The sequence below is a fragment of the Halichoeres trimaculatus genome, unplaced genomic scaffold (assembly GCF_033239565.1).
Source record: "Halichoeres trimaculatus isolate MK-OKI-2021-1 unplaced genomic scaffold, fHalTri1.1 fHalTri1_scaffold_14, whole genome shotgun sequence".
NCBI lineage: Eukaryota > Metazoa > Chordata > Actinopteri > Labriformes > Labridae > Halichoeres > Halichoeres trimaculatus.
Genome location: NW_027437192.1, coordinates 18,433,739 through 18,448,353, shown reverse-complemented (window position 1 = coordinate 18,448,353; position 14,615 = coordinate 18,433,739). Strand labels below are relative to the sequence as shown.

The 14,615-nt window shown below is 38.8% G+C and overlaps 1 protein-coding gene across 1 annotated transcript; it reads right to left on the bottom strand.

Annotated features, from left to right (window-relative positions):
* Positions 1–10,902: 10,902 nt before the first annotated feature.
* Positions 10,903–14,013, bottom strand: otud6b (OTU deubiquitinase 6B). The gene is made up of 8 exons (XM_074686877.1): positions 13,742–14,013; positions 13,235–13,383; positions 12,979–13,077; positions 12,509–12,709; positions 12,296–12,416; positions 12,154–12,215; positions 11,959–12,065; positions 10,903–11,485 (listed from the first exon to the last, which is right to left on the bottom strand). Exons 1-8 carry the CDS (start codon positions 13,815–13,817, stop codon positions 11,401–11,403), a joined length of 900 nt encoding a protein of 299 aa, XP_074542978.1. The 5' UTR covers positions 13,818–14,013; the 3' UTR covers positions 10,903–11,400.
* Between the last annotated feature and the right edge of the window lie 602 nt (positions 14,014–14,615).

Genomic DNA, 14,615 nt, shown 5'->3' with positions numbered 1-14,615 from the left:
GTTAACGTAGTCACGGTCAGAGGCTATGGGTGTGGGATGCCGCTGGCACTGAGTTAAGGAGGCGGAGTCCAGTTTGAATTTTTGTTTTCTAACAGGTAACAAAAATTCCTGCAGATCTTACCTTTAGTAATGACCTTGTCACTGGAGTTACAACGTCAATCTTAATATACAAGGTAATATACAAAGTGACAGGGTGAGACAAAACCTTCCCACTTCACACTGGCGTCCTGCTTCCCCTGTAGGGATTTCAATTCCCAGAACCTCCTGTTCACCTCACATTAACCCTTGCTGGCATGTGAAAAATCAGGCTTTAATGAAGACCACCATACATCACGCCTGCTGCAAACATCAGTGTCTTGTCCTTATTTGCTTCTTGAAGCTAGCTTTGCCTTTCTATTTTGCCTGTTTGCTTCAGGATGTAGTTTAACTATACATACAAAGAAAAAGTTAGACGGTATATGCAGAACAGCTGTCAGTGTTTGTAGTGCGAAGGAAATTAATTCGTCTTGTGTGTTTGTTTTAAAACGGCAAGTGTGCTTGAAATAGAAATGGCCAGAGGGTTAAAACTATAGCTGAGAAACAAAAGTACCTTTCATATTTAAAGCTTTGAAATGCTAACATTCAAGACAATGTGTGTCATTTCACTCTGACAACAAAGCTAAATAAGTGTTGTTTTTTTTATCCTTTTTTTTTCACCAGAGCATATGAGTTGTCTGATGTTTGAGGAAAACATTTGTTTCATATAAATGAAGTATTAATAAGGATGACATTTAAAGAGCTTTGTCTTAATCTTGAGGATCTGCAACAGAGCAGAGAATAGATAATGACTGCAGCTTTTTAGGGGAAATGAATGTTTTCACAGACAGCAGCGAATAAGGTCAGATTGGCTAACACAGATATTAACCCACATACTCCTGAAGGACGTTCACTTGAGCAGGACGTTCATTTGGCTGACTGGTTGGCTGGGTGGGCGGTTTGTGGGTCTGCTCATCCAGCCGGTCAGCACAGCACAGACAGATGTTCGTCCAGCCGAGCCTGCAGCGCCACAGGCAGTGTGTGTTCTAGAAAAACCCGCGGACCAGATGCTGCTACCTGGTGTCCCACATGCCTACTGCTCTGCTATACTGGGCATGCTCCACTGACCATCACATGACCTCAAACTGGGTTTTGAGATTGTGTGCCGTCAATCATACTGATGATGGAGAGAAGAGAAAAGGGTTTTGGGCAGATCAATGCATGTGACAGACTTCATCTGCCAGTTTATCATAAACAGTCGCTCAAATAAGGTAGATAAGAGTGAAACAATGTTATACAAGTTAGTAGAAAGACATAATGTAGGAGTAATGCCAAATCTGTATCACAAAAAAAACTAAAATATCCCACATTTGAGAATTAATAAGACATGATGGTGCCCCACCAAATTAAGTGACCGAAGCTATAAAATAAAGGTGCTAATATGGCCAAGAGCTTGTGTTCCCCGCAAGGTTAGCCCTGAAGCAACTGGTCCTGGTTCAGATCCAGCATGTCACTTCCCACCCTCACTCTGTGAGAAACTTCCTGAAACTCTAAAAAGTGATTCAGAGACACTCATGATAAAAGATTTGTTTTGTGTTTTTGTTTTTTTAGAAGTCCCAGCAGTATTTTTGTTCCTTTCTTTCTGCAACTTAATAATGCTTTTTGTTTGTTTGTTTTTGTGTAGAAGTTGTGGCATCCAAACCCAAACTGCCTGAGAGGCTGGTGTGACACTCCTCTAATGAGGAGCAGCTAAGTGATAGCATTGCTTCCCTCTCACCTCAAAGGATGGCCAGTTTACTGGAATGTTCTGCAACTATTATTTATTTCTATGTTATACTTGAAAGTGATTTTAAAAAAAAACTGTGCTATCAGACTTGCACATCTTGGTGGCATCTTTTTCTAGTCTGGTGAGCTTGAAATTTGGGTTTTCAGGATTAGTTTTCCTCTTGCTTATCCATATCAAAGATGCTCCCCTGTTGAATTTGATGAAAAGATAGTACAGCTATTGTCTTGTTCATCTGGTGTCTTTGCCAGCTCTTTTTCTACTGATATGCATCACTGAGTGCACACAAATATTCACCTTTTTCTCATGTGCGGTTGCACTTCTTAGATTTCATTGTTGCACATGCTGTGATCTGATGCTTGGGTTTCAATTAATCTTTGAATTCCAGTAACAGCTCATTGTCTTTGCTTTTATTAGCTGCTCTATCTCCAAGATTTATCAGGCACGTCTCAGTGTTGCTGTGCATCAGTTGATCTCAAAAGCTCCAGAGCCAGCAGAGAAACATACTGCCCCCTAGTGAACAAAGTTACTATGAACACAGCAGAATTGATTGTGCAGCCATCCAAACAATACCCTGGTACTCTGCCAATGGCTCGATACCAAGATCAGTCACAGGCAGCAATGCAGGACAATAGATCCTACTGATTGGAGTGGTCCACACACCTAGATATGACACCGGCCTACCGCCCGCTATCGACTACCTGTTTTTTTTTTGTTTTGTTTTTTTTCTGTCTCTGGTCAAAAGGTCCCTAATTCAGCAATCAATGCAGCTCATTTTAATAGCACCTCTGCTGCTGCCCCGTGGAGAGAAGAGGAGTAATCAGGGTGAGCTGGTGTCAAATCATTCTTCTGGGGTGAAGACAGCAATCATAGCTTTGATGGATGTCTGAGACTAACTGAATATGCTGCATATGGCGTTGAAGTGGGGAAATCATGCTGGTACAGTGTGTAAGAGTAAGACTAGTTGTGCATACTTGCTTAAGCATTATACTTAAAACCTGTGGATTCATCAATCCTTGTCTCTTTATCTCAGAATGACCAGCTTTCTTTCTTTATTACTTAAAGTTTTAGTTTTGTTTTTAGTAAATTTGGTCTTATTTTACTTCATATGAGCCACATTTCCATGACCACTCCAGAAAAAAAAAGTCTTGTTTTAGGTTATTTAAAGATAAAATTGAGGTCTGAGTTGCTTCACACAAGTAAAAAATATGGCAATAGGATAGGAAAAATGTGCTTGTCAAGTTTTTTGAAATTAGAGTAGTGTATTAATGCAAGTAATTTTTCTCATATTCCATTGACTGATTTTTTTTAACTTGTTACAAGCTGGTCAGACCTAAATTTTGTCTTTAAATAACTTGAAATAAGAAATTTTTCTGGACTGGTCAGGTGAATGTGGCTCACACTAAGTCTGAAAAGACATTTATTATTTTTGTTTGTTTGTTTTTTGCTGATAATTAGACAAAAACACTAAAAAGTTAGATCAACTGATGGATCAATGGCTTGATTGCATACAGCCAAAGATATCAAAAAAACATGCAAATGATTTCAAGCTTGAAGTAGAAAATAAAGTCAAAGAAACAGAGGAGGGAAGTATTATGATAACATTTGTATGACCTGCAGCAATAAACACACAAAGCTTTGTCATATCCATTAGGATAAAAGCTCTCATACATTTCCTTTAATTCTGTTTTTAGATCACGTCTTTCAAGCTCTGAGATGCAATATGAGCTCCAGCAGCCATAGGCACCTCTTAAAACATCCTAAGTAAGTGATCCAAATGACAATACAGCCTAAACATCCACGAACAAACGCTACATGACTGCAGAAGGCGCTCTAACAAAGGAGGTATGTAATGAACCCCAGGTGCCTTCCCCCCAATATATCATCCTGAGTGAATTTGCCAACATCACTCTCCTTACCTCCAAGCATGGTAAATGAGAATTTATGCGCCCGCTACTTTATCATTCTTTACTTCTTTCACCCCCATGAGGTAGCCGCACCATGCGAGACAGATATTTTCACCAAAGGCAATATCCCCTCGTAGTAATTATATCAGAGCGAGAGAATGGCTCATTAACATATGCTAGGCATGTCAGGAATTTACAAGCGCCTTTTGTAGATGCCTCTCGTCAATGTGCTGCTCCCATCCGTATGGTGTCTCCTTTGAGGATGCAACCTCCTCATTTCCATAGACGTCAATCAAGCTGTGCATGGTTTTTCAGAATTATTCTGTGAAAAAAAACACACATGGCTCTGTGAAAATGGCAATCATAAGAGACATTGCGGTGATATGGAAAGAGGGTGTGTGGGAACATGTGGGGGTGCAACTGTGTGTTTTGATGAAAACAAAGCAATGAAGGTAAGATTGTCTAGATCATATGTCATCAATGCAGAGTGGGTGGAGTGATAGTATTTGCTTTTCTGCAGTGTGTTTAAGGAGCGTGTGTGTATGTGTGAACAGATGCATAAAGCCTGACACCAGACACCAGACCAACAGCAGACTACAGACAAGTCCTAGGGCCTTTGAGCTACTAGCACTGGTGCTGCTGCTCCACTGCTTCAGGGCCCAACATCTGCTGTGCTCAAGAAGGCACGTACTGTCGGCCTCTCACCCATTAGCATGATGCCAGCACAATAAAATGACCTATTTATTACCCATGTTTTAAACCGCCCCTTGAAATAAGTTTTGTATTCCCATTTTTAGGTCATTTTAAAATCAAAATAAGATGTAGAAGTTCAATAACAGACATTAAAGAGTAAAACAGAATATCTTTATAAATTAAAGAAACTATAATTAAAGGGGAAAAAAAGAAAAATAAATGTAAATGTGTGAACTTCAGCTCTTTTTCAGTGCCACAGGTTGGAGAAAATACACAGTGACTGCCTATTTAACCTTTAGGATCCTCTAAAAACATGCCAAAATATCAATACACCAGTTCATCATCATTAAGGGCTAAGATGGCTAAGTTAACATGGAGCTTTTCGGTCTGAGTTCTAAACTATTTTAAATTGATGAATTCTGGCAAATCAATTGTACAGACAGGCATTTCTTATGACTATCACAAACTGTGAGCATCTACAAATATGATGCCCTATTTAGCAGTATCCAAGCATGAGGTTTGGAACACAGCAAAGGATTGGAAAGTTGAGGTGAAAGTTAGCCTGGGCTGTGGGCGCTATCAAAATCAAACATATCTAGAGCTTGCTCACTATCCAGCTGTATCTTGTTTCAGTAGAAAAGGCCCTTGTAAAGACAAGGCAGGTTTAGCAATAAGAGGAAGTGCTAAATCTAGCCACTGTAGTCTCTCATGTAAGCTAACTAGCTGCTGAGTCATGTTCTACAAACACAGTACAGGTGAGAAAAGTCGCCTATCCGTGTTGTCAAATTCTCAGCATGAAGTTGTGTACTCTGCTGACCATAGGCTGTAAAATAAATGGACACCATCTTTCTAAGCTCAAAGTGAGGCCACCACAAAAACTACCCCCTGGCTGCAGTACAGGTCAAAAAATCTGGCTCTCCAGTCATTCCAGATGAGCTGTGATCAAACTTTTAAAAATTAATATATCTCGTAGAAATGTTTCTCACACCTGATTGTTGTGGTGATTTTACTAGGCTGCCTTGTGTTCAAGTCCTTTTTTTTCTGAAAAGTTTCCTTTTTCATTAGTTATCAAAGGTTAAAAATGAGGCTTTACATCACGTTCAACAATGATTGATAGCTGCCATTCTTATGTAGTTTGTTTTGGGAGATCCCAGAGGAGATTAGACTCTCAAAAGAAAAAAATAAATGTAATTTCTGTCACCCAGCTCAACTCAAATGCTCTCTGAGTCCCTCATAGCCTCTACCGCGTAGACTCTGGCTGCACAGTGGCTGTGCCCCTGACAGGGGTATTTTGGCTTCAAAATAGTACAACGGTTGAAGGCGGAGCCATGCTGTCCCCTCTGTATGCCGTCTATGGTGCTGACTAACATCAAACATTTTTTGAAGACAACTTTTGAACTTGGTGGTTTCTGTTTTGAGGCTTTGAATTGAAATCAAACCAAAAATCCATGATATGTAGGGCATATCATGATGCTGTACCTTTATCTGGCTGACCCTAAGGCTCCATGCACCAAACACCAATGAGGCCAAGACAGACTGGTGTAATGTTTTGTTCCACCACATTGGTCGACTTGGCTGGATGCCCTTTTACTCCAACAGAGCATTATCTTAGCTGTCAGGAAAAACAATTCAGATACAAACACAACCAATTAAATACAAATAGAATAAACAAAAGTGACTCAACACAGCCAGACAGAAGTTGACAAAAAGCTTATAAAGTGAGAGGAAGATAGAGAGAAAAGTCTTTCTGTGCTGGAATGAGTCAGAATTTTTTTTTTCACCCCAGAAAATGTCAATGCAATAACTTAAGACCTGATGTCCATTTCCATCCCAGACCACTCACTCTCCTTCTCTCTTCCTCGCTCTCCTTCTTTGTCACTGCCTTTTCCCTTTAAGTGCACTTTCGCCCACACCACTTGGAAATTGATTGAAACAAAATGTCACAATTATGCCCTGTAGCTCGCCGCTTCAATTATTCATCAATTAGGGGCTAGGCTTCTTTTTTTCTCTCCTCCGAGCTGATTTTTCATTCAGTTTGCTCGAGATGTATGGCTCCCCTGCTGTTAACCAGTCCAAAGTCATTAGTTTCTGGGTTTGCAATTAAACCTGATGCCTTATGCATGAGGCTCCGACTCAGTAGACACACGCAGCAGCGGCCACAGCAGCTAGCGAACGAGCGAGCATGCTCTGGAGGCGTGGATGGGAAATTAATTTGCTAGAAATGAAGTTCTCTCTCTCCATCTCCCCCTCCCTCCCTCTCTATCTCTCTGTTGTCTGGCAGGCTGGAACAGATGCCACTGACGGAGGATGGAGATAGAGACAGGGCAACTACCAAGCCTCAGCACAGCTTGAGCAACATTGTCAAGGGAATAGGATCTCACTAGATTAACGCAATCACAATATGTGTAAGAGGATTGTGTTATTTGCTTTAAATTCTCCTATTATAAAATCAGCCAACAATATGTGACATTAAAGGGTTTTTTCAGTCAGATGTAAATTCACACCTTTATGAATGCAGCCCCCACAAAAAACTGTCCTGCAATTCAGTGGACCCATCTTTAAAGGTACAGTGAATAGAAATGGGAACTTTTAATGATACAGCTCACCTCTTCTGTCAGTGAAGCGACAGTAGAGAATAGAAACTCACGTGATGCATGATAGGTGTGATTCTCCATTCATCAGCTTTTTATCAATGCAAAGTCTTGTGTGCACACCAACAACAGCTGCTCTTTTTCCCTTTCTTCTTATTCCTACAACCTGTGAATTTTTTTGGCTAAACAAATGAGAATGTGGATGGTGCATTTTTATGTCTTAGCTAAGGCTTTTATATTCAGGTAGTTACACCCAAATTTCCACTAAGTCTGTTCTGCTGATCAAACTGACCTTTTATTTCTAAACCCACCAATGTGCAAGCACTTGACAGCAGCTGATAGAAAATCTTCCTTTAAATAGGCAGGTGCCTTAAACAAGGGCAGACAAGAGCACATAAAGCGGAATATCACAGGATTATACATGAAGATGAAGAAGCTTGTTTTGCTGTCTGTTTGTTTAATGAGAAAATCAGAGTTTTTACCCCTCTTTGGACCTGCACTTGTTAGAGGGCAAATTAAAGAAATGATTGTCTGTGTGATTTAATACAAACAATATTTCATAAGAAGGTTAAATGTGGCTGTAAGCATGAAGTGTCCTCAGTATCTACAAGATTGATGGAGTTGTCCTAGTGAGCATTTTTAGCCAAGGAGTTCTTGTCAAGTATCAGTGAAATACATCCACGTACAATGATATTTTTCAACAGTCAAAGCACTGGCCCATGCAGAGTTTTTTTTACTCTTCATCCATTAGGAAAGTTAAAAGAGTTGTTTTCTTTCAAGGGAGGGCTGTAAAGGGTACTCGTCAATGGTGAATGTGTGACCCACAACCTGGCTAAACAGCGTGGTGCCTTTCTTTGGAAACCAGCCAGAGAACCGACACATGAGCTAGGCTATCACCCACTGCAGAGAGGGTCAAGAGAGGGTAAACAATGTGGCTTTTTTTCCGTCTGACGTTTAATGTTTGTTTCGCTGTATACTCTGTTTGTAGAAAGTTCCTTTCTGTCTGAAGGATCCATTTGTTTTTTTCACTATTGTTGTTCATAATACATAAAATTCTGTCAAAATGAACAAACAATTGAAACAAAGAAGCTTTCTAACATGTTAACGTCACAACCTTGATTGTTTTTCTAGTTGAAAAATAAGGCTTTTACACTTTAACACCTGATTCTTCCCTGTTTTCAACCAAAATTTAGTGCTCACAAGGATGTCGCATACCTGTATAGACAACTGTAAATCAGATTTTCATAAGCATTTGCAAGTAATGTTTATGTACACAGCAATTAATAAAACTACCTTTTACTGAAGTCCAGTTGTAGCATTAATTATATAATGTTACAAGTCTAAACTGTCTAACGTCTAAAGACTGCCATTATGGATGAATAGTTTTAGATGTTCATTTAATGCCATCTAGTGACCTAACAGGGAACTGCGTGCTCTTGAATTTTGAAAGACAAAAACCACACTGTCATAATTGATCCGAAAAACAAATGCCAGAATTCCCATTTTCAGCAACAACATACGATAACGATTGTGTTAACAGATTGTATCTATGTAATGAAAATGTATATATCTTGAAGTAACACTGTAGTAGGAGTATCCATCTGCATCAGAGAGGAGCAGGCACAGTCTGAGAACTCTCTCTTTTCAGAGACACACAACAAAGTCAGTGAGTTCCACAAGCTGTCATATATTTATAAGTTTTATAACTAATGCATCCATACAGACTTTAAAATTAACTCTACAATCATATCGGTTAAATTACGGTCTTTAGGAAAATCTTTTCCCATCTCAGACTGATAAAATGCACACACTCCTGCCAGGTGGTGAGGAAGGGCTAAGGCAGATCACACACTAACTATTGTTAGCCAACAAGGCCACCAGGGATGGAAAGAAGAGGAGCATCCTGCGTATCAGAAATTACCTATTCCTTTCCCCCTGCAGGAAAATCTGGCTAACAGCTCATCATAAACAAAGAAATGCAATGACAATTATATACTAATACACCAAACAAAAAAGTGTAGTCTGGCGTTCTTCAGTGAGTCTTTAACTTCAGTGTGAGCATTTTTAAATCATGCACTAACACAAGGGTTCACAGAGCACAAACCTGTTGCCTTCACAATAAAGCTCCAGCAGGTACAACTAAACAAAGAGTTGTTCTGTCGCATACAGTGAAGTTTGATTACATATTTTTCTACATTCTACTGTAGTATGATGAGCTAATACAGTTAGCTGTACCTCAATGGGAAACATTCAGCTTGTTGCCAGCCAGAACTCGGAGGTCTCCTTTTCAGTTGGGGTAATTAATCCATCCATTTCATAAAACTTCCTTATTTGATCACCCACTTCTGGCAGTCTGCTCAGATTGTTCCAGGCACCTTGCAGCTTGGTTAGTTCTTCACACTGACTAACTGCTGAGGAAGCCAAGAAAATCTGTTGGAGGTCAGGTTTATAACAGTGAAACTGGTGTATTGAATTGAATTGCAATGAAAATCTTTAATGTACCATAAGGGCAATTCGATGTGCAACAGGAGTTAAAAAAACATACATTCATTATCCAGCACATTGGGATGTTCAAGTCATCTTAAACTAATGGAAAAAATAATAATAATGAATTATTTCTTGTTTTAAGAAAATAATAAAGAACAAAAAAGGCGCATTATAGTTACCCCTTTTGAGTAAATTTATCCTTGTGTACACACAAATTGCTGACAACATGTATACAAGAACAGGGATCTAGGTTACCTTTTGATCACTGCTGGAGGTGTTTGAATATAGTTGTTTAGACTGAGCCCAACAAGCTTCCCAAAGCTATCTGTGAAGCATCAAAATGGAAATAAAGAGGTTCATTTAATCTTTTTTATGTTTAACAAATCATACAAAACAGTGAGACCCTACCTATCGCCTCAGGTGGCACTCCTCTGATTTGGTTGCTGAACAGATACAGCTTCTTCAAGGACTCCAGATGGCTCTAAACAGCGGGAACCTCCTTCAAGGCATTATTTCCCAAATTCAGCTCAGACAGCTTGCGGGAGTTGCATAAAGAAAAATATTTAATCACAAATCTGTGTGGTGTGTTAAACATTTATAGAGTTATTTTGGAAAGGTTCCAGTGAAAACAGAAGAGCTGGGAGTAGCTGTTAAAACAGAGGAGATTCGCCTGTTACAGAGAGAGAAGAGCTCGACAGGCTGGAAGCTGATGGAGTCGCTGTTCGGCAGGAGGACTGACAGGTTTGAAAGCATGGACACACTCTGAAACTTTCTTCGAACTTCAAATAAAAGAAGCTGTTTTTCAAAAATAAAATAATAAAATAAAGAAAAAAATACATATGACCACGGCCTCTGCCACTACCATTTCAGAAAGTCAACGGAAAGAGTTCACGCTCATGTTTCCATAGAGACGAGAACGGCTGCCTGATAGCAGCGCCCTCTGGTGGTGACATTGCCAAATGTTTCCATGCTCTGCAGGTTGTAGTCCTATTAATGCTTGAAAAAAAAAGAACAAAATATAAAGGTGAATTTAAGATTTTAAAGTACATACTATAAGATTAGCTCCTTCAGGAATAACATAATCAGCTAATCAGTCCATAGCTCTATCCCTTTTAAAAAAACATTCTCATTTTGCAGTAACGTCATAGACTCGATCAGGTATTGCATCATTAATTATAACCTGTCAATCAATTTCATTAATCATTCATTTCAGTTAAAGTACTTTTAGAAGTATGATGTTACCCCCCAAATAAAAACACCAAACACTGTTCCATGACAAACCAAGGTAATATGTGTCATATGTCACATGTGATCGCAGTTACTCAATAGTGTGCTGAAAGTAATAAAAAAAAAAAAAGAAACAAGCTCTTGACAAAACAGCCTAACTTTGCTTTCAAATCTTTTCTGCATTTGCAATATTGAAAATAAAGAAATGACATACCTTATTTGTATTGCATGTGTTTATGTAACACTGATATGATTTACAGGTTCAACAATTCGGTTCATTTCAGAAACACTGTAAGATTTGGACTCTAGTTACATTCTAAACCTCTTGGGAAGGATAATATGTTCTACACCTTCATTTCCAAGCAGGGCTGGAGAGAACCTTGAGAGTCATTAGGACGCACAGGATGTGGACAACAAAATCATATGAAGATTTAGCTCCTTTTTGTGACACTTTTCATTCACACAATGATTGTTTTCAAGAATGTGATGCATACATTTCCCTATCCTCACAGATATCTTCACATCTACCATCATGTCTCAAAACCATTCTGAAAACAGTATTGTCTTCAATAAAGGAGGCAGTGTTATTCTAAATACATTTGTATTTAGGGGGGGCCCTCAGTCTGAATGGATAGAGCACTCTCAGCATTACACGCACCAGTTAAGGTCACACTAAGACTGAGCCTGAGGCTTTTTCTCAGCTGTCCTCTGTGATGACCAGGTCCTTCAGACGCTCCACAGAATTGTAGTGCTCTCCCAGTCCATACGCATGACGCATATAACTGCAAATAACAAGAAAAAGTATTGAGCATGATAAAACTCCTGTACTGATACAGCTTATGCATCAATATGCACATGAAGGTTTGCCTTCTTAACAGCTGATTTTGTGCTCTGCGTGTTAGCATGGTGTCTTCACATCTTAATGTAGCCAAAGCAGATCTAAATCTGACACATTCCCATCAAAAGGCACAGAACATGTTCAGCTGAATACCCTTGTTTATCTTCATTAGTTAGATTTACACTACCTTATCTAAGAGAAAACATTTTGATTACCCTCTCATAAATGCTTATTTTTTCACTATTACAGGCTACATTTAAAACTGCAGATGGTAAAAACTTATTGAAACACCTTTTCTGGTTTGTCTCAATGCCGTTTTGAGCTTTGGATGTTTGGACACAAGTTATTAATTTTCTGCACATATTAATGATGTAAAATGCTGATACCTTTTACAAATAAAGCATATGAAGGACTTACACAAGGGTGATTGGATCACTATTAAACTCTTCTCCAATTTTTATAGTCGAGGAGTTTGCCTGAATCACTTCTATTGGCAAGTGAAGCACTTGAGTCAAAGCTCGCAACTGTTGGGATAAAACATAGAAAAAATAAAACATTTCAAAAGATTGCAGGTAGCAATATCATTAATGTTATACCTCAAATTAAACTCACTTCTAGTTGTCCTCCCCAGGCTGATGTGTGCTCCACCTCACAGCAGTACTTCTCAAACTCATCTAGAAAAACATATTCCAATCATAAATTCCTTTCCAACACATGAATCCTTTCAAAATATGAAAACAAACTAAAGCTTTACCAGATGTGTACATATCACCAGTGTTTGGGTTTGTGAGGAAAGGCAGAAAGTCATCAGCATGGCTTCTCATGTGCTCAGCAGTACGGGACCGCAGCTCTTTCACACTCAGAACTAACCCTTGCTATGATATAGTAGAACAAAAAAACAACAGAGTAGAATCTGGGAGTGTAGATTTGATAATCGGACAACAGCTTCATGTATGCCATTGTGTACCTGTGGGCGCTGCGCCAACTGATCTTCAATGGCACGGTACATGCAATGACCATCAGAGGAGATCTCCTTGATCTGAAGCTGTTGCTGCGCAAGTTTCTGAGCCAACATCAAACCCTCCTGATGTCTCACACCTTGCAGGTTTTGAACCTCGGCCTCTGCTATCCGGCTTTCTCTCTCCTTTTCCTGGGCAGCCTTCTTGTCCTAGAAAAGATAGTTCAGAAAAGAAGTCTGTAAGAGCAGCTTTAACACAGGACATATAGGAGGGGAATTACATATTAAATCAAAGGAAATGGTCGAACACAATACTATGATTTTAGATATTCTACATTTCTTATGTTGGTTTTTGGTGCATTTGAGATGGTTTAAAAAAACAACATTTTTTCTACTGACAATGTCAACAAAGAAGTAACACTGCTGTAAGCAATAAAGGACAGAACATAAATACATTTGCTGTTGAACCTGTTTCTCACCCTTCTTTTCTGAGCCTTGGTGACACGTGGTTGTGTGACCTCTTGCTTTTCTTCAGCCTCCATCTTCAGGTTCTCAACTCCATTGGACAAACCCTCCACCTTTTGAGATGCATGAACATTGAAATAAGATCACATAGGGACACTTTATAACCATACATGTAATATTATAAACACAAGGGCTTGGAAAGGGAGCCATGTTGGCAACTGTGAATGCATAGCTGAGACACGCGTCGATAAATTACTAGCAGATATTTACCTTTTTGTCGACTGCAGATTTGACTTGCTTAATTTCTTCCTCGTGTTTCTTGGTAAGGTCAGCCTCTAGTTTTGCAATCTCCTCCGTCAGCTGTTTTCTTCTTTTCTTATCATTTTTGGGGACTGCATTTTTCATGCTCTGGATTTGAGCTGGGAATTCAAGCAAAGCTTCAGTCATAGTCAAGGAGACATTTTCAGCCAAGTAGGGGCAGCATCTATTTTCTGCTCTCTACAATTTTTTTAAAGGAACTCCAAATCTATAATTCCTTGGAAACACCAGTAAAAAATTAACCGCACAACACAAATGGCAACAAGGCCAAAACAAATGTATAGTTTTAATGGTATCTGAATCATGCTCAGCAATAGATAGTTTCAGCTAACACAGTAGCCAGTTTGTGGTGGATTTGAATACATTTAACAACACAGTTGCAATAAAGTTAATAATAGGAAGCAGTATTAACTACAAAAAATATGAAAGTGAAAACCCACTCATTTTAATATCATCTACCTTGTAGGTCTTTCTTTTCCTTGCGGTGCTGCTTGGCCAGCTGCTCCTCCGGTGTTTCAAGCGTCTCGTCCTCCATGACAAGCTGCTGCTCGGAGCCTTCGGTGAGGATTACTCCAGAAATATGACAGCCGGTACGACCACACAATTATTATTTACCTGTGGGGAGTATGAGATTCTTTAAAAAAGTTTTTACATTAAACGTGCAAATATTATGGATGGACATCATCATGAACATCCATAGTTGTTGTGGCCTTGCCCGGAAGTTGCGATGAAGAAAGGAGGAGTTATCTTTTTCTTCGCTTGGCAAATCAACCAACACTGTTTTTGTTACACCACCACCTGCTGGCTGTTTTTAGTACACAATTCAATTTTGCTGATCCTAAATAAATCTCTAAATGTTAAATTGTCACCATAAGTGAGTACAAATATATGATTAAAAATTGGCATTGGTTCGATTTAAATGAGAAATTTAAAATACAAAAAGTAAAGAAAGATATAAAGTCAGAAAGTAAGTAGGTAGTTGTGGATAACAAATGCATAAATAGTATTAAGTACTACTACTACTACTTATAATAATAATAATTAATTATTATTATTATTATTATTATTATTATTATTATTATTACTATTATTATTGTTGTTGTTGTTGTTATTATTATTATTATATAGCAGCAATGCGATGCGGAAAAAATGTACATGAAAAAAAGCATGGCAATTAGGTCTATACTAAAATAATCACAGATACACATGATCCTTTGCATTTGTATACATACTTATGTATACATACGCTGCTCTTAAACTCTAAGGCAGAATATGGTCCTTATTGACAGTTGTCATAGGCTATTTTTTAATCAAGTTATGATTACTTAAAGAC